The sequence below is a fragment of the Indicator indicator genome, chromosome 13 (genome assembly GCF_027791375.1).
Source record: "Indicator indicator isolate 239-I01 chromosome 13, UM_Iind_1.1, whole genome shotgun sequence".
Lineage (NCBI taxonomy): Eukaryota > Metazoa > Chordata > Aves > Piciformes > Indicatoridae > Indicator > Indicator indicator.
In genome coordinates this window covers 26,596,109-26,616,793 of record NC_072022.1, presented here as the reverse complement: position 1 = coordinate 26,616,793, position 20,685 = coordinate 26,596,109, and the positions used below count along the sequence as shown (strand labels likewise).

General features: G+C 44.0%; 1 protein-coding gene across 3 annotated transcripts; it reads right to left on the bottom strand.

Moving 5' to 3' along the window:
* Positions 1 to 716: 716 nt before the first annotated feature.
* On the bottom strand, positions 717 to 19,559 carry HPS3 (HPS3 biogenesis of lysosomal organelles complex 2 subunit 1). Of its 3 annotated transcripts, none has more exons than XM_054386033.1 (17): positions 19,337 to 19,559; positions 18,110 to 18,589; positions 16,649 to 16,835; positions 14,757 to 14,842; positions 13,411 to 13,603; positions 13,051 to 13,132; positions 11,847 to 12,001; positions 11,243 to 11,351; positions 10,869 to 11,050; positions 9,169 to 9,346; positions 8,346 to 8,576; positions 6,927 to 7,112; positions 5,657 to 5,845; positions 5,058 to 5,165; positions 3,474 to 3,680; positions 2,128 to 2,218; positions 717 to 1,115 (listed from the first exon to the last, which is right to left on the bottom strand). In XM_054386033.1, exons 1-17 carry the CDS (start codon positions 19,557 to 19,559, stop codon positions 988 to 990), a joined length of 3,015 nt encoding a protein of 1,004 aa, XP_054242008.1. In that variant the 3' UTR covers positions 717 to 987. The 3 variants fall into 3 exon arrangements, with proteins under 3 accessions (XP_054242008.1, XP_054242009.1, XP_054242010.1); XM_054386034.1 differs by having other exon boundaries at positions 16,649 to 16,826; XM_054386035.1 differs by lacking the exon at positions 18,110 to 18,589 and having other exon boundaries at positions 16,649 to 16,820.
* Positions 19,560 to 20,685: the final 1,126 nt, after the last annotated feature.

Here is a 20,685-nt window from a genome sequence, read left to right as displayed (position 1 = left end):
GGATAGAAGAACTTATACTTTTTCCTCCAAAAAAAAAGTATCTTGCATGCTAAACATATTCTACATAATGCCTAATGCATGTTATTAAGCTGCTGAGGAAGAGCCAAATGAAATGTACTTTCCTCTTAAGGTTGTAAATAACCATGTGGAACAGCAAAACATGTATAGGTTTCTGCTGCTACATTTTACTAGTCAGATAATTATTGCTTGGAAAATAGGAATTTGGTTGCCACTTTTGGTTGGCAAAGTACAAGGTCCTGCATCTGGGTCAGGGCAATCCCAGGCACATAATGCTATATGCGTAAGTTAAACTATTCAACTGTTTTTAATTTGTCTCTCTTTTTTAAATACATTTTATTTGCAGTGTAGATGATCTCTTCTGATGATTTCTGCAGGTTTAGGTAACTGCTACAACTTCAGTGAAAACAGATTTGATAAGAGTCAGTGTCAGCTAATTACACCTTTAGATGGCTACAGGCTTGTGGAGTCACTCTTCTGTTTGTGGTACACTCTCAAAAAGCAAACTGCATTCATAAGCAAGTAATAAATACTGTGATAGTTTATTATAACTGACCTCCAGCTGAAGGAACAGAAGGATGTTTTCTGACAAAGACAGACAACAATCATCAGTATACACATACACAAGTACCTGAGATGCTTACAAAAAAAAAAAAAAAAAAAAAAAAAAGAGTTTTCAACTGGATTTTCAGCCTACTGATACTTCGAATACTCACAACATTGCCTGAATGCAACAGGAGAAAAAAGAAAACAAAATCAAGCAAGCAGCAGTCTCCATCTTCTGTTCCCCTTGGGACACTTGCATTTCTCTTTCATTTATGGCCTTTTCATTTTGGATTGCTACATGGAAAGATTTTCAGTGTAAGACTTGTGTGGGTGTGTAATTAACAGGGCAGAGCAGCCTGGCCAGCTGTAATTCAAGGCAATGTCTTGGATGCAAAATGACCTAAGTGGAGCCCAACTGTTGGTTCAGGTGAGCAGCTTTCTCTGACTGCAGTGAAGAAGATGTGGCAGGAAAAATGCTGCAGCTCCATCCTCTGGTAGAAGGCTGAGGAAATCCCTTAATTCAAGTTCTGTTGCAACAACTGATAAAGTTTCTGCTCAGAGCAGGGGAGAAAATCTTGGTTAGGGATTTTGGGGTTAGAACAAAGACATTAAAAAATCCATTACCAGTGTAATTAGTAACTGAAGTCATCACATTATCTGAATGTTTCAACTGGGATGAAATTTGAGACACACCCAGTTGGGAGCAAATACAACTACAAGAAATCTCAAAAGTAAACTGCAGTTGAGTCTTAGATGAAAACCACATCTCCAGCTCAACTCCTCAGTTCCACCTGTGGCACTGATGCTTATGAAGTCTGATCTAGTGCTTCACATGGTTTGTATCAGGGCAAAGGAAGCAGCATAAGCAGCTTCTCAGACCAAGGTGGTGTTACGCTATTACAGCACAGTTACTGCATGAAAACAGTTTCAAAAAGAAACTGGAAGTTGATGCAGAATGCAGCCCTAGGATGCTGCTCTCAGGTGTTACACTGGCAATTAAAATGCACATTATGTCTATGTGCTTTAGTCAGTCTCCTTGGTCTGGCAAAACAAACACACTGGCCCCTCAGCTTTACACAATATTATTGCCTAACAACAGGATTACATCACCTACCAGGGCTGATTTCTCTACACTCCTAGAGAGACAGGTTCTGTGTTTCTCAGTCTATAACCTAATCACTTAAACACCTACTGGTAATCATCAACACACTTAAACGTTCACTGGCTTATCAACAATAACTGTCATTGCCTCGAACCATACAGTTACTTAGCCTAGAAAAAAAAACAAACTAATTATTGTTAGTTCTAGTCAGTAAGTCTTTCTAGTGGTGCCTGTCCTTGACTGACACAGAAACAATTCCTTTCCAACACTTTAACTGCCTTCAATACAAAAGAGGCAGCAGCCTGTACGCTGCAGAATCCGTTGCAAGGCTGCTGAGCTGCATTAGCTTTCACTGTGGAAAAAGTCCCCCTTTTCTTTGTCTGTGTTATCACACCAGTACTCCTTAGCCTTAGTGTTTAGAATGACATAAACAGGAGTTGAGTTGCAATCAACTGATTTACCTTTCAGTGCTGAGATAAGAACGGGGCAATCAGTTCCAAGGAGTCTGGCTTTCTTGCAAAGTTCAGGAAGCAGCTTGTTCCACCACATGGCCTAATCCACAAAAACCCACAGCAGAAGTGTACATTAACAAGGACTGCAATGAAAGAGTATGAAAGACCTGCTAAAAATACACTGATCTAAGCTCAGAGGTGTACAGATAGAGGTAGGTCACAATGAACTCAGTAATTATGCCATGCTTTGAAATGCTGACATTTTGCACAGGTTGCATTGGTGAGTTTGCAGCTCCATCTTTTTCTACATGAAAAATTTTATACAGTGCCCTCTACAGCCTCTACACATCAAAGCAGAAAAAGTCACAGAATTAGCAAGACTGATACAGGCAGAAGATGAAGTTCTTCTTCCCTCCAAACAGCTCCATGCAAAGTGTTACTAGCATTACAAGAAGGCTGCTCTGTCTCCAGACCTCATCTGTCTACTCCCACCAACTCTAAGAGTGAGCTGTGTATTGTGTGTAATTTTGTTGGCAAGACTAGAGAGAGAGGGAAAAGGATTTCTTTCCTTATTTAAAATGTGGTAACTCTTTTTTCCACCTGTGTTCTGATTCTGTATTGCAGCCTTACATTCAATCCTATAGCTAACCTGGGAACAATCAAAGAAACTATTTCAGATTTGAATAAAAAGCACAGCTCTGTTTTTTGACCAGAGTTCTAGTATGTCCATCTGGCAGAGGATCACCTTTGCTCCTTCTAGCCAGCAAAACAGCTGTGATGGGCAATGGAAGTAGACTTTCAGTTCCAAAATTAAAACTGCATAGAGGCCTAAGGGAACATGGGACATAGAGAACATAATCTTTCCATTAGAGCACTAGTAGCATTCTGATGTCATAAGGTCAGAATATGTTGCACAAATAGCACTTGTGTGTGATTTTCATTTGAAAGACTATATTCTCTTATAAGTTATCTTACCACTAACTTTTCATGTTATACAACACTGCCAAAATATTTAGAACACTGATTAGTGAGAAACTAGCTGGGTTTTGATTTACAGGAGAAGAAGAAAGAGTTCTACTCCCTTTGGTGAGGCACTCTGCCATCTGCAAATGCCATGCTTTAAATTTCCTAGGGTGAATACAAGAAGTCACAGAAGAAAATGGGTGAAAAAATAATTAAAATTAGTGGGGATTAGTTAGGAAATTTAAATGCCTAGCAAGAGGTTCAAAGCAAGCCAAATAATTTACTTTGAAAGCTTGGATACTTGATCCATCCTGAGTCCATCTGTACACAAAAGCATTTTGGTTAGGACAAACCTCCAGAAATACTGAATAACTGCAATGAAAGTAGCTCACCCTCCTCTCGTCTTTCAGCTCATGCTGAGCGTACAGCACAGCTGCAGCAGGGCTCCCTCTGAGAAGCTGGTCAAGGGCCTGCTCGTGCTGGCCTAGGCGAGTGCTGCAGAGAACACGGACGGCCAGGCCGATGCTGCCTGCCTCTGACAGAGGCTCCAAGAGAGGCAGAGCTGAAGCTATATCGATTGACTGACTACACAAAAGAGACTGAAGAAGAAAAAGAAGTATGGTTGAGGTTTAAGACAAACTTTGCCAAAAACATGCTAACCAAAACCTCAGAAAAGAAGCCCTTACTTACTGGAATAGTTCTGAAATCATAGAACTGTCAGGGTTGGAAAGAACCTCAAGGATCATCCAGTTCCAACCCCCCCTGCCAATGTCAATGTAATGTAATTGTCAATGTAATGTTGTATTCTGTGTTCAGTGACAATAAAGACAACCAAGAGCTGAAGAAATTACTTAGATCAAGCTGGTTTTGTAGAACCTAAAGGTTTACATTATATATTTACATATATACAGTAAATATATGCATATAGCTTTACAACATGTATGTAAATATCAGGGCAAACCAGCAAAGAATGATGGATTTTTGTTTTGAGGTTACATTATTGGAAACAAAAGCTCACTTGTGCCGGGGGAGGTTTACATTGGACATTAGGAATCATAGAACTGTCAGGTTTGAAAGGGACCTCAAGGATTATCTAGTCCCAACCCCCCTGGCCAAGGGCAGGGACACCTCACACTAGATCACCAGGTTGCTCAGAGCCACATCTAGCCTGGCGTTCAAGACTTCCAGGGATGAGGCTTCCACCGCTTCCCTGGGCAACCTGTGCCAGTCTCTCACTACCCTCATGGGGAAGAACTTCTTAACATCTAATCTAATCTCCTCTCCTCTAGCTTGGATCCATTCCTCTGAGTCCCATCACTCCCTGACATCCTAAAAATTTCCTCCCCAGCTTTCTTGTAGCCCCCTTCAGATACTGGAAGGCCACAATAAGGTCTCCTTGGAGCCTTCTCATCTCCAGACTGAACAATCCCAACAGTCTCAGCATGTCCTCATAGGAGAGCAGCTCCAGCCCTCTGCTCATCCTTGTGGCCCTTCTCTGGGCACATTCCAGCACCTCCAGATCTTTCCTGTAATCGAGGCTCCATAACTGGACACAGTATTCCAGGTGGGGTCTCACCAGAGTGGTGTAGAGGGGGAGAATCACCTCCCTGGACCTCCTGGCTACACTTCTCTCGATGCAGCCCAGGATGTGGTTGGCTTTCTGGGCTGCAAGTGCACACTGTCAGCTCATACTGAGCTTCTCATCCACCAGCCCCAAAAAGTCCCTTTCTTCACAGCAATACTTTCTTTAATAAATGGTACTGAAAACTGAGAAAGCAAGTTTTGAGTGGACTGAAAATTTAAGTATCATTGTTATAATTTTCATATTGCTTCAGTATTTTTTGGTTCCATCATTTCAATATGGATAACCTGGGATGGAAGGAGGAGGGTAGCCTGCTAGAGAAAGTTGTTCATACATACAGGAACATCTGCAGAATGGGACTAAGCTGTAATGAGTAAGATGAAGAGTTTCATACCTGTAGTTTTGAGATATCTTCATGGTAATCTTTATCAGATGGAGATCCCACTGACATTATGGAAGTTATCCATGGGAAAATCAGTCCATAATGTTTACAGGAGTTTATCTATATAAGAATTGAGTTGCAATAAAAGAAATATTTCTGTTAGTGACAGTTCCATGTGAGAACCACCACAAGGGAAGAAAATTTTACTCTCAAATAGCATAGTTTGCAAAAGCAGCTACTCTTCCTGCTGATTCATACAGCTTAACAACAAACAAACTGGGAACTTCTCTTTAATGCTGTCTTTCAGATTCCCATAGAGAATCCTTTGAAATTCATCAGTCACACATTTTCCTCACTTTGTCAGCTTTCTAAGATTGCAAACACTACACCTGACAAATTCTCATTGTTTCATTTTAGCCCCATATTCCTATCCATTCCTGTTGGAATGGATAGCAATATCCATCTGATAAGATCAGATGTTTTTCTTGCATTGCCTTATTTGCTTTCAGTCTTGCTTCTTTTAAGAGGTAAAGTGCCCAGAATTAGAAGTGTTTGGATAGATTTTGAAGGGATAATGCAGTTATAAAGCTTCCTCTGAGTGTTCTACGTACCAGATCCTCTGCTGTTTTCAATGGCTTAGTCTCAGGAAGTTGCTGCTTCGATATTCTCCAAACATACTGAGAAGTAACCCTCAATAAAAGCTCCTGAAGTACTTCTTCCTGAGAGCATACTACAAGAAGAGCTTCCCAAAAATCCATCAAGAGCTGAGGAACAGTGTTTTCACTGTTACTACACAGTATCTGGGAACAAAAATGTTAGAGGACAGCAAGTTAGCAGAGACTGTGCTAATTATTAGTAGAGAAGGAGGAACAGTTTTGGTTCCTTTTTTGTCCTGATGTATTTTTAATGCATGGGATTCTACATAATGCAGTGTCAGGCAAAATATAAAGTTCAGGGAATGATTTTACTGTGATAAATTCTAAACAATAGATTTGATTTCTTCCTCCAAAATTTACTCCACTGCCAGAAACATCAGGAGACTGTCAGCAATTAATTACAGACTACTGATTTGAAGGACTTTTAGGTATGGTAATAGCTAAGCAGGTGTCTTCAAGAGAAGAATCTGAAGGTCATGAAGAGATGTTGTGTAGCTCAGTTGGGCATAATGGTAGGACCCACAAGGGAGATACTTGAAGGTCTGGTGCGTCAGTGAAAAGGATTTAACCTGGTTTCCAACTGGCTTTAAACAGCACCACTTGCTCTGATTTGCATTTCATGACTTAGTATTTCTGATACAGGCCCTTCACAGTAACAGATACAAGACTGCACCATAGCTACATTGAAGAATACACTGTTTTAATCCAAACCATGTTATTTCTTGTAGAGAAAAAAGGTTTGTCTATTTCCAGTCTAAATAAAGAAATCTTGACACTAGAAAGAACTATTCTATTTATCTGTCTTCTTATAAATTGCAAAGATCCACTCTGCTTCCAGCAGTTTACACAGAACATTATATACCTTCAAATTTAAATCTGATTCTTTAGAAGTATGTTTCAATCCTAATGATTTCTTCAAAAGGAGCTTTTGGAATTGACTTATCTGTTAAATTCTGTTAAATTCAGTAGCTTTAGGAAGCCACTGAAAGATCTCTGAGATCAGGGTATTCTCCATTCAAATGACAGGCTCAAAACAAAGAACTTCATGGATTTGTATTTTATTTTTTCTTGATTTAACCAGTATTTCTTTACAGAACATCCAGTTTCTACTTTTCTAGTGACTAGAATGCTGAAATGTGAGTGAAGGAGCAACTGAGACTGCTTTGCTTACCCCTATCAACATCACTATGAGAAAACTAGAACCAAAAAATGATCACACACCAACCTTGAAGAAGGTATCTGCTTCTTCCAGTTCAATTTTGCTGTTCTCATGTAAAGCCACAGTGGCAGCCACCAGTAAACCAGGCTGCACCTCCTTCAGGTGAACAGCAAACTCTGTTGGTGTAACAACTCCTTCCTTACGCTGCATCAGGAGCTTCGGCTGCCCGGCGAAGCCACAGGCCAGCACTGTCTACAAAGAGCCAGATGTAAATCAGGTGAAGAACTCAAACCACACATGATCTGACTCAGCACTTCCTCAGGCAGTCAAGTTTAGAAAGATGAAACGAAGGCAAGTCAGGGAAGGCAATGAAACCCTTTCTACAATGGCCAGAACAGCTCTGCAGAGAGCAAGCTCTAAACCCTCTGCCAGAGCAGCGACTCCCACACCACAGACCCTTTGCCCAAGCACTGAGGGGCACAGGCTGGTGAAACCTGAAGGCTCTGTGCACCTGAGTGCCCCAGGTGTGGCTAGGATAGGGTTGATTTTCACAAGAGGCTGGAAGGGGCACACCCAGCTGGACCAGCCATTGGGGTATTTGCTACCTGCTAGATAAGGGGAGGGCTGGCTGGGGAGGAAAGGTGGGGCCTGCTGCTTGGGGCAGTGAGTTGCTTGTCCAGCATCACACACATTACCTGTTACTTCATTACCATCAGTGTTATTACTGTTCTTCTTTTCCTCTTGGTGTTGCTCTATTAAACTGTCCTTGCCTCAACCCACAGGGTCCTGATTGGGTAGGGGGTCAGGTAGTGTAAAAATGCTGTTATACAATCCTGCCATGCTGTTGAAGAGCGCTGGCTCTGCAGACCTTGTTACACCCCAGAAAGCAGCATCTAATTCATCCAAAAGTTATATTTACCAGCTTCAAAACTTCTGCTTATTTAGTAATGCTTTGACAAGATAAGACTAAGGGTAAACTGCCCAGTCCCAGTGTATGCCAGCCCTCCATGCTATTGTTCACAGTCATAGAATGGTTGGAAGGGACTTCCAAAGGTCATCTAGTCCAACCCCCTCTGCAGTAAGCAGGGGCATCCTCAACTAGATCAGTTTGCCCAGAGCCCTGCTGAGCCTCATGCAGACATTCAGTGAAGCCTACACAGCATATTGAGAGGAAGAGGAGTGACTGAAGGTATTGTTAGGGTTTTTTTTACTGTAAAATTCAACTATCATAGAATCACAGAATGGCTTAGGCTGGAAGGGCCCTCAGAGATCATCTATTCCAACCTCCCCACCACAGGCAGGGACACCTCTCAACTAGACTCAGCTGCTCAAGGCCTCATCCAACCTGGCCTTAAACACCCCAAGGGAGGAAGCAGCCACAGCTTCCCTGGGCAACCTATTCCAGAGTCTCACCACCATGGGAGTGGTGAGAACTACAAGCCAAAGCCACTGACTTGGGCTTTGCATACTTCCATCACACTTTACCTCCTTGTAGGAGTCCATCTCATGTTCATACATCACCAGGTCTCCCATTTTCAGAGCCATGAAAGCCTTAGTAAGTGTCAGAACCACTGATGGCATAGTCTTTTCTATTTTCTGAAGATAATTCACAGCTGTCAAAGGGGACACATTTCTCATGCAGGTGCTGCAGAGGATATGAGGCAGCTGCACAGGATCAGCAAGATGGAATATCTGGAGAACTTTATTTGCTGATTCCTGTTGAAACAAAAGCCACTTGACAGTTTAGACCCTCCCAGACAGAGTATTCCATGGCATATGAAAGCATTGCTGGGGTGGTTTGGTTGTTAATAAAACAAACAAGTCCAACTTAGCTCACATGCCTTTCCTGCCTCTTTCCTCTCTACTGATAAAAGGTTCTCTAAGTGGCACTGATTCAACCTGTACTCTGTGGTGCTAGGAGAACATCCAGCACCACAGTGAATTTGTTTTAGCAGCCTTACAGTTTGTCAGTACTCAGAAACAGGTGGGTTTGTCATAGAAATGTCGGATGGAATAAATTTGAGGCAGAGCTTTCCTGAAAGAGAAGTGTCTGTGTGTGCAGGTGGGAACCAGATCATTATCAACATGCAACATGATACCCAAATCATGAAAGCAGCCCCAAGCATCCCAAGTGCTGCTTGCTGTTTTGTCAACAATAAAAGGAAACTAAAACCCACGTGAAAAACAACTGTAAAATTTTACAAGCAACTCAGCACTTCCAAAGGAAATGAAATTAAAATTTGATACACAGTTCTTAAAAACAGAGCTAAAGCAATAAGTTAAGAAAAAAACCCAAACTTGTTCCTACCTTACTTAATTCTTCATTTAAGTCTTCATTAAGAGAGTGAGTTAAGTAAAATACAAATCCTCTCTCGTAGGTCTGCATTTCATCACCTTCTGAAACCAGCCTCTTCAAAACTTCAGCCATGGATAAACCTGACATTCTGTAGTATGGCAAAGCAAGGTGGTAATCCTTTGTGTCAAACCTGAAAGCAACAGAGAGGGAGGGGGATAAAAAAGGACAAAACAACCAAGGGCAACACTTCTGTCATCACTGGTTGGAAGAACTAAAATAATACATCAAACAAAACTGCAGGCACACCAATACCTGCAAATGCATAGCCCATAATCAATGTAATGTTGTAATTCTGTGTTCAGTGGCAATAAAGACAACCAAGAGCTGAAGAAATTACTTAGATCAAACTGGTTTTGTAGAACCTAAAGGTTTACATTATATACTTACATATATATAGTAAATATATGCATATAGCTTTACAACATGTATGTAAATATTAGTGTAACCCAGCAAAGAATGATGGATTTTTGTTTTGAGGTTACATTATTGGAAACAAAAGCTCACTTGTGCCAGGGGAGGTTTACACTGGACATTAGGAATCATAGAATCACAGAATTGTCAGGGCTGGAAGGGACCTCAAGGCTCATCCAGTTCCAACCCCCCCTGCCATGGGCAGGGACACTCACACTGGAGCAGGTTACTCAAAGCCACATCCAGCCTGGCCTTAAAGACTTCCAGGGATGAGGTTTCCACCACCTCCCTGGGCAACCTGTTCCAGTGTCTCATGACCCTCATGGTGGAAAACTTCTTCTAACATCCAATCTGAATCTACCCATTTCTAGTTTTGCTCCATTCCCCCCATTCCTATCACTACCTGACATCCTAAAAAGTCCCTCCCCAGCTTTCTTGTAGCCCCCTTCAGATACTGGAAGGCCACAATAAGGTCTCCTTGGAGCCTTCTCTTCTCCAGACTGAACATAGAATCACAGAGTCAACCAGTTTGGAAGAGACCTCCAAGCTCCTCCAGTCCAACCTATCACCCAGCCCTATCCAATCAACCAGACCATGGTACTAAGTGCCTCATCCAGTCTTCTCTTGAGCATCTCCAGGGACAGTGACTCCACCACCCCCCTGGGCAGCCCATTCCAATAGCAAATCTCTCTCTCTGTGAAGAGCTTCCTCCTCACATCCAGCCTATACCTCGCAGCTTGAGACTGTGTCCTCTTGTTCTGGTGCTGGCTGCCTGGGAGAAGAGACCAAACCCCTCCTGGCTACAACCTCCCTTCAGGTACTTGTAGACAGCAATGAGGTCACCCCTGAGCCTTCTCTTCTCCAGGCTAAACACCCCCAGCTCCCTCAGCCTCTCCTCATAGGGCTTGTGTTCCAGGCCCCTCACCAGCTTCACTGCCCTTCTCTGAGGTTCCAGTACCTCAACATCTCTCTTGAACTTAGGGGCCCAGAACAGCCTCAGCTCTCTCAGTCTGTCTCCATAGGAGAGAGGAAGAACTTTACTGAGAGTGTGGTAAGATGCTGGAGCAGGCTGCCCAGGCAGTTGATGGAGTCGCCATCCCTAGAGATGTTCAAGAAGCTGTAGATGTGGTGCTTCAGGATATGGTTTAGTGGTCATGGTAGCTGGGTTACAGTTGGACTCAATGATCTTAAAGGTCTTTTCCAGTCTTACTGATTCCATTATTCCATGATCTAAAATCTACCTGCTGTAGCAGTCTCCTAGGAAGGCACAACTTTCTCTGAACGCTGTCAGAAGTTCTTCTTTCTCATCTGAGTTAAGGAAACAAGGGTCCATGAGAGCTGCTCTGACCAGTAAGTGAGCTTCACTTAGCAGATGGATGCAACTCTTAGTTTTGACGTTTTCATAAGTCCTGCTGTAGTCTACCTAGAACAGACACAAGACATGCTTAGGCTGCTGGAAAAATCAGGAATATACAGAAGCAACAACATCTGAAAGAGGGTTATGGGCTGTTCACAGGAAGGTACTGCAGTATAGTCAGCAAGGGCATGCATCAGAGATTAATTAACAGTACTTATTTTTAGTCACCAAAGAACAAAAGCAGGAGCTGGGCAATACCATTTCTCTGTAAAGCTGAATTGTTGAAACAGTGTTTATAATATATAAATTCCAGCCAGGCTCTGACTCAGAATTTGTTCTGGATTTGATGCTGTCAGCCTTCCTGGAACTAGGGAGAAAAAAAAAAAGTTATCAGTGTCCAAACATTATGTAGCCACCCTCTCCAACTCCCCCTCCCCTTGGTAATTGAAATGCAGGCTTGTAAATACTTGAGAGCTAAGCTGTGAATTTAAATTATAATGGCTGATAACACAATGGGAATAGACATTGTGTTGTGTGTGGCTATTCTCATCAGAGAAAGGGCAAGTTGGAGTAGGAACAGGAAAACTACTATTCCAGCTGGAGATCACTAAGAGTCAAATCAAGGCCACACCCTGAGAAGAGGGATGGTACAGCCTGAGGGGTAAGAGACCTTGCCCCAGGGTCCAGAAACACAGAGGGGAGGCTTCAACAGGAATGACAACTGAAATGTATGCCTGAGGTCTGTTCCTGTGCATTAAACAGTTCTTCCACAGAATAACCTTTCTTCAACTCCAACACCTACAAATTCAGCCCTGTACACAGAGCCATAAACACCAACTCCCCAAAAGACACTAATCCTTACAGCATCCTCCTTGTAGGCTTTCTTCTTTCAGTAATATCTTCTGTGACTGCCTTAGTGAAAAGAATTATATGGTTCTTGAAGTGGCAGATGGCTCTTGGTCCTATAAAAAGCTGCATTCTTAATGTGCAGACATCCAGTGTGACAGGTGGGCAAGCCTATAAAAAAAAAAGTGGTTTGTGATTTCAGTTAGGATGTACTAAAAAACAAAACAAAACAATTTAACCTTTGTCCACCTCAAATACTGCCTCCAGTTGTGGAGTCTCCAGCATAAGAAGGAGACAGAGCTTTTGGAATGAGTCCAGAGGAGGGAAATGATGATCCAAGGACTGGAACACCTCTGCTATGAATATAGGCTGAGGGAGCTGGGGTTGCTCAAGCCTAGAGAAGACTCCAGGGGGACCTTAGAGCTGCCTTTACACACTGTTAAATTCTCTGTGTCACAGTTCTGAGCATTTTGATTCTTGCTTAAGTGAAGCACTTGAAATTAAAAAAGACAGTGACTGTTTTTAGTGTCAGATGGTCATAGAATCAGAGAATGGCTTAGGCTGGAAGGGACCTCAGAGATCATCTACTCCAACCTCCCCACTATGGGCAGGGACATCTCTCAACTAGACTCGGCTGCTGAAGGCTTCATCCAACCTGGCCTTAAACACCCCAAGGGAGGAGGCAGCCACAGCCCTGGGCAGAGTCTCACCACCCTTGTACTGAAGAACTACTTCCTAAGGTCCAGTCTAAACCTACTCTCCCTCAGCTTCAAACCATTCCTTGTCCTGTCTCTAGACACCCTTATGAGAAGTCCCTCTGCAGCCTTCCTGTAGGATCCCTTCAGGTATTGGAAGGCAGCTCTAAGGTCCCCTCAGAGTCTTCTCTTGCCTAGGCTCCCTCAGCCTGTCCTCACAGCAGAGGTGTTCCAGCCCTTGGATCATCTTTGTGGAAAGTATGGAATCTACTTGAAACTCTAAGCGATTTTATAGCTTTTGATGTTTCTTAAAGCATTCTAATAATGGTCTGGAATCTTAAATGGCTCTGATAGATTATTTCACTGAGGTATTTGTGCACTATTTAACTAAAATATGCCATAGGTCAAATTGAAATATTCATAATTTGGGGTGTTATTTTATTGGTTCAGCCCATAGAAACTAACAGGGTTTCAGAAGGCAGCATAAGTGCCATACTACTGCCCTCAAGATAACAAGAGGAGCACCTTCACAGTTGTATCAATATATGGATCCTCATCACGAGCTGCTGCTGCACTGCACCGCACTGTGAAGCACTGTAGGTTCTCACTAGAGGGAAAGAAGAAACCAAAATGATGAAGGAAAAGAAAAAAGATGACTTACAGAAATCAAGTAGCCAAGAGTACAGAGAATCACATCTTTTCCTTTTGTAGAAATAGGCCTTAAAGCCTAGGCAGGAGCCTGTGCTGCAATGTTACATGAGCCTACCCAGACAGTTCCAGGAGGGAAAGATGGACATAGAAGAGGGGAGAAAAATAATAAACCAAGAAAAAGCAGCAGCACAGAGAAAGGCAGAAATACTGCCAGCACAACCAGAAACATAGTACCTTGTAATGACATGCAGGAACTGTGGAGTGAGAACTGCCTGCTCTGACTTCTCTGAATATTGGTAAGTTGAAATCAGTTCTACTACATTTCCAACAGAGTAGAGATATCCAACATGAGGTAAAGAGAAAAAGCAGAAGAGACTCAGCAGTTCTCTCTTGTTCTCAGTTTCCTCATGGGCTGTCACAGAACTTCCTGGATGTAAGAATAAGAAAGGCATTTAATATACCTCATAAATGAAAACCTGGCAATCTCTTTGCAAGCCTAATTGCAACTGGATGCCTATCAAACCTGACTGGTTTTGTTAGTAGCTAGAGGAGAGAAAAAGAACTGCATGAAGGTCAGTGTGCAGCTCAGATCAGCACACAGATCAAAAATTTGTATGTCACTTTACCTCATTTGGAGGCGTTTTTAACAAATGTACCACTGAGTGGAGAGATTCTATAGATGTAACAGCATCTGAGAGTCCTGGCAGATTCAGCACAGCTAAGCACCCATGGATTCAATGAGCAGCCTGATCTGAGACAACTGCTTGTGAGCTGGGATGAAGGTTCATCCAGAGCTGCAGCTGCAGTACACCAACACAGAGGTCCTCACTTAAGAGAAAGGAAGGCTGGGAACAGCAGAATTTACCTGTGAAGCCACTTTAGCAGGTAAAGGCTGTGTTCAGATTCTACACACCCTCTGCTCAAAGGCTGGAAATCACAAGAGAACATAAGGTAGGTGGACTTCAGTAGCAAGTAGTTCATTCTCTTGAGTCAGCTGTAACTTAAATGAGGCATTGGTGCTCAGCAAACAGCCAAGCACAACAAACTGAGTGAGCAGTCAATAAAGCTGATTGATACCATACAGCATTAAGTTTTGCCACAAGTCTGTTGAGACTTGAGCTAGTATTAGTGAACCTCTAAAATCTGCAATCTTAACTAAAGCCTGGCAGAAAGGTAACCTCTATGCTAATGATTATTAAGGTTTACTAGTCTGGTTTCCACTGCTGACTAATGAGAGGCAGCCTAGTATCTTACAACACTGAGAATAATTTTATTAATGCAATGTAAAGAGTGACTGCTTTGTGATGTAAAATTAATCACCAGAGAATTAATAAAAGCTGATTTTAGTTGTCTTCTTCTGGTGTGGTGAATTGATACATTAGTTCAAAGTTTATGCAGACCTTGGAAAAACTTAGATTTTTTTGTTAATAGAAGCTGCTCGGTTAAAATCATTGAAAAGGGAGGAAAGACCTTAATTCAAAACCAAATCACACAGAAACAGAGTATAAAACAGGAAAAGCTCCTTATTTCCAAGGTCTCCTGTGACACAAGCTGTAATGCATCCATTCATATCCATATACCTGTCTGGTACACAGGGAGCAGCTGAACAGAGTGCAACTTTGTCTCCTCACAGAACCCAAAAGGCGACTGGTCAGGTGTAAAATGTCTAGAGAAAAGAATCCAAAACAAGATGGGACTTGAGTGAGAAATGATGAGCTACTTTGGACAAGTAAACAGCACCAGCTGTAATAGGCAGAGCTGATGTTTTCACACTCAGAACCACCTGCAGTCCTGCTCTACTGTAATTAGCATGGCAATGCATTGTAGCACAGCTAGAGACCATCAGCTTGAGTTCTTGCAACCAAAAATCCCCTTTCTCTGCTGTCAACGTTTGGGATCACTGCAAGACATGTGGCAATTGATTTGAACCTCAGTTTGGGTTTTTTCTCCCTTTTTTTATTTAACTGAGTTACATGTAACATGGTGCCATTCATGTAGGGTTATCAGTTGGACTTGGTGATCCTCAGGGTCTTTTCCAACCTGGGTGTTTCTGTGATTTTGTGATCCCAAATCCTACTTTCCTACTTTGTGTCACCCTTTTTCCTTCTTTGCTTTGGAATTCACTGCTGTCACATCAGTTCTTCCTCAGTATTGGATCAAAGTTTCAAGTCTTTGATAACTAATAAAGTTTCTTAGTGCTTGAGAAACTCAGTCAATTCCTTTGTTAGCTGGAGAAAGGAGGAATACTTTTTTGTAGAGCTACTTCTAGGGGTACACTAGGGGAAGAACTGGCTGGACAGCAGCATTCTAAGGGTTGTGGTGAAGGGGGCTACATCTGGCTGGTGGCCAGCCACCAGCAGTGTTCCTTGGGGCTCAATCCCAGGGCCAGTGCTGTTCAATATTTTGATCAATTCCCTGGATACAGGAGTTGACTGCAACATCAGCAACTTTGCTGATGATACCAAACTGGGAGGTGTGGCTGAATCTTGAGAGACAAGAGACCTTGCAGAGGGATCTGGACAGATTGGAGCACTGGGCCATCATCAACAGCATGAAATGGACCAAGTCCAAGTGCTGGGTTCTGCACCTATGACAGAGCAATGCTGGGCACAAGCATAAATAAACTGGGAGAGGCATTGCCAGAGAGCAGCACTGCAGAGGGATCAGGCTGTGTTGGCTGACAGCAGACTCAAGAGGAGTCAGTGCCTTGGAGCCACGAAGGCAAACCACATGCTGGGATGCATCAAACAGTCTGAGCAGCTGCTCTCACTGTATTCCACTCTGGTGCGGCCACACATGAGTACCCTGTGCAGTTCTGAGCTTCACTCTATAAGAAGCATGTTAAAGGTACCTGAATATGTCCAGAGGAGGACAACAACCTAGTGACAGTGAAAGATGTGTCCTGTGAGGAACAGCTGACAACTCTAGATTTGTTTGGGGAGAAGGAGACTGAGGGGTGATCTCATTGCTCTCTACGGCTTCCTGAGGAGGGGACATGGAGAGGGAGGTGCTGAGCTCATTTCCCTGGGATCCAGGGTCAGGACATCTGGGAATGTTCAAAGCTGCAGAGTCAGGGGAGATTCAGGATGGACATCAGGAAACTTTACTGAGAGGGTGGTCAAACACTGGAAAAGGTTTCCTGGAGAGATAGCCAATGTCCCAAGTGTTTCAGAGGCATCTGGGAAAGCCCTTAAATAATATGCTTTAACACTGGGTCAGCCCTGAAGTGGTCAGGGAGTTGAACTAGGTAATTGTTGTAGATCCTTTTGAACTAAAAGATTCCATTTAAAAAGGGGCTTTCTTTGGTATCACATTATTTCCTCAGTGAAAAAGAAACAAACAACAAACCACACCCTTACACAAACCCTAGAAGTGAACATACCAGGATTTTTCTTTCAAATGAGCCACAGCTCATTTTGGTTTCTTGTAGTCAGTTAAGCCATGAAGGAGGGAGGGAACACATTTGTAATACCTGAAAAGCAGATACTGCACTTGGAAGTGCTTTGTGTCTTCAGTAGGTAACTCTGTGGACTCCAGTGTGATGGGTATCTCACACAGCTTACACTCTTCCCCAAGCAATTCCACTGGCTTCTGGCATATGATGAACTCATCTAATTCAAGCTGCAAGTTATCTTTTGAAGGACCTTCATCTTTTAGACCTTCACAAGGAAAAGGATGTGTTAATTGTTCAAACCATTCCATTTAGCAATAAGAAATTTATATGACACAATAGCAATTCAATACTTCAATTACAGCTACCTAGCTAGCACTGGTTTCTTCAGACCATCAGATTTTGAAAAGAGCTATGCTAGAAGATGTGAACAATCCTTCAGTTAAGCCTCAATAGTCTGAATACCTAAAAATCAAGACTTCTAAAAGGTAAACTGGCAAGTCCAAGGCATTACAAGGCAAGTCCAGGGCAACTTGTGCTGTAAATGACTGGCCATCAATAAATGCGGTCATTTGGTTGAAGAAGTCTTAAGAAGGGAAGGGCAGCTATGATAGAAAGCTGTGTTATCTTAAACTAAACTGACTATGTATGGACTGATTTCTTGCAATACATGGTAATGAAACCTACTGAGTAGCTCTCCTTCTAGGATTTCTAGGATTCTACCCTGAATAGAATAAGTTACTGACACCTTGTTTATGCAGTTCTGAGCCTACTACTAGTTACAGAAAAGCATATGCATTGCCACAGAAGCATTCTTAAGTGAGCCAGTATGCATGCTCCATTTCAAGGGCCATGAGATGCTTCTTCTATTTGACCTCCCACTTGCCCCTTTGAAGAGACATGGATGTGTATTTGGGCAGTGACACTGACAGAATCGTTTTTTTTCTGAGCACAGCACGCTCAGCTACTATCACTTTGATTTGGCCTATGGTGGTGCTCAAAAACAGGGACCTAATTCTATGTCTGTAGAGCTTGAATTATCCTGAAAGTGTCAGTAGAACGATCACAGGATGTTAGGGGTTGGAAGGGACCTCCAGAGATCATCAAGTCCAACCTGCCTGCCAGAGCAGGACCATAGAATCTAGCGCAAGTCACACAGGAACACATCCAGATGAGTCTTGAAAGGCTCCAGAGACGGAGACTCCACAACCCCTCTGGGGAGCCTGTTCCAGCATTCCGTGACCCTCACAGTGAAAAAGTTCTTCCTCATGCTGAGGTGGAACCTCCTATGCTGTAGTTTATATCCATTACCCCTTGTCCAATTGCAGGGCACAACAGAGAAGAGCCCCTTGACACCCAGCCTGATGGCACATTGAAGTGTTACCTCCAGGTGGTATAACTTTTCATGCACTAGAACATTCAGCTGATAGCACTAAGATGACCTGAAAATATTTTGTGAAGGGCAATGACCTTGTTTGAGCCTGCTTTGAGAGTAACAGGAATTGGTTAGCAGATTCCCAGAAATTTAATTCCTGTACTTACCTCCATCCACAGGCTTTTCTAGTGCACACTGCTCTGTCCCCTCTGCACTTTGCTGGACCAGTTCCAGTTTCAGGATGAGAACATCCAGCTCTGTTGTTACGGCTATATGTCTGGCACAAAATGCAACTTCAGCAGGAGTAACATTATCCATGTGTAAAATTAAGGAGCGTTCGAAGTCTAACACAGTCAAATTCTGGTTCATGACCAGGTATTTCAAACAGAACATGACTAGCTTATTTTTGCAGCCCACAAGAAGGTCTCCACTTACAGGGCAACAGGAGATGCACAGCGGAGGATCTGAAAGTGGCATTTCCACAATTGACATCTGTTCTTTTAAGGTTTCACTGTATGACTCTTCCATCTTGTGACCAACCATCCGAACACAAACACGAGAGCTCCCTGCAGACATGCATCTCCAGTTCATATATGCCCTTAGGAAAGTTGCTTTGCTTTTTTCTTCAATTGTCACCAGATAGTCTCCTTAAAAGACAGCAGCAACAGGGATATATCATGAAAGAACAGATGAGTTTTTGAGATCTTTACCTGCTGTACTACACTCCAAAGAACACCTTAATTCTCAATTTTTACACGAAGTTAGGTATTTTCACCAGTATTTTTCTATAAAGGAACCCAAAGTTCCTTTGCTAGGTGGACCATACTTCACATACCATTAAAAATAAGGACTTCTAGATCAGACAAACTCCTAAGCGAACCCACAAGACGGGCTGTGATAGTAAAGTGTGTGTGTCCAAATATTTATTAATGAGAAAATGTTTTGTTCTCTGAAGAGGGAAAGTCACAGACTCATGAAGGGCCGTGGGGCCGGCTGGAGTGCCCACCCGCCCTGTACTCTGAAATCAAAACGAAGGGCAGGAACACAGGCTCCAGGCGGGGCGAGGAACCTGTCAGAAAAGCCAATGTCCCGGCCGCGCTCCTGACTAGCCGCAGCATTTCCAGCCCCTCAGCAAGGGCCGGCCCTGCGCTTCCCCACCGGGGCTGACAGCCCGCTCCAGTGAGCGGCACCTGAACCCGCCCTCAGCGCCCAGGCGACCGCGCTGGGCAGAGGCGGGGAGGCAGCGCCAGGCCCTGCTCCCGCCCGGCCTAACCCTCCCACAGCGCCGGCCCAGCCTAAAGCAGATGAAGCGCCTCCGCTCGGAGGAGCTGTAGGGCCTCTTCCGAACAGCCCCTAGCCGGGCACGCCCGGACCCACTGGCGAACGGCACTGACCTGCCTGGCTGTGCGCCATGCGCAGCACGGGACCCAGTGTGGCGAAGGAGCCCAGAGGCTCACAGAGGCCCTGGTCGCGCACGGCGAAGACCTCTACCCTGCAGCTGGCCGCCGTGCTGGCCACGAACAGCACATCGCGGCCGCAGCAGAAGTGCGCCGGCTCTTGCTTGCAGGGCACTACTCGCTGCGACCCGAACGGGTGCAAGTTGTAAAGCTGCACCATTGCTACCTTAAAGACTCCGCCAGCGCGGCGGGGACGGCTCCCGCAGGCCTCCCGCGGCTGCGCGCCACTTCCGCAGCGCGCGCCGCCCGGCGCTCGTGGGCCCGCCGGCAGGGCGGTGCGCGCCGCGCGCGGAGCCGCCTTCTGCCCTGCGCCTGGCCTAGCCCGGCCCGGCCCGGTCCGGCCACAACCGCGGCGGCGGGCCGTGGGTGTTCGTGGGGAGTGCCGGGGTTGTCTTCATTGTCTCGTCCTGTTGCATCTTGCGTCAGGCGGACTTCTGTGTGGTGCTAGCGTGACACCATGGCTGTATTCGCATATTCAGGCACCCTCCCCGACCCCAGCGTCAGGCGCCGTACGCGGCCGGCGGCTCCGTGCACGGGGGAGCAAATTTTAGGTCGTTTGCAAGTACTTTGCTAATCAAAAGCAAGATGGCATCTTGACTTTGCCGAGCAGTCCCCTATTTAACTGTGAGGCGCTCCTCGCTCCCTTTCTTGATTTCCTACCGTTTGGGATGCTGTGATCTTGAGGTTGGAAGAAGTGGTCCTCGAATATGAACCAATTATTTTGGGCTCCTTTATCTTCTAGTTCCCTGTCCCATGGGATTTCCCCTAGCAATTGCTTGAAAAAGCCAAAGTTGGCCCTGCTGAAGTCCAGGGTTGTGGTCTTGCTTGATATTCTGTTCCTACCACACAAGATCCTGAACTCCAGGATCTCACGGTCGCTGCAGCCAAGTCTGTCCTCACCCTTTACTGCTTCAACCAGACCCTCCTTAGTAGCAAGCGGAAGATCCATCAGTGGTCCCCTCCTAGTTGGCTCATCCACCATTTGCATCAAGAAGCTATCATCGATGCACCGGAGGAGCCTCCTGAACAAGGAACCTTCTTGTTCTGAAAGGGGTAAGGCAAGTCTTGGAACAATTCATGAGACGAATGCAATCCTGTATCTGGTTTGGAAACCAAAAAAAAGATAGGAGTAATTGCTTGTGAACAATTTATCCCTTTTATCTTAGGGTTTTTAATGAATAACCTACTAAAATTAAAATTTATGTTCTGGTTTTAATTTATTAATATAAAAAGTATAATCTTTGTAAAAGGGCGTTGGATTATAGTAAAACAATCAAATATCACCG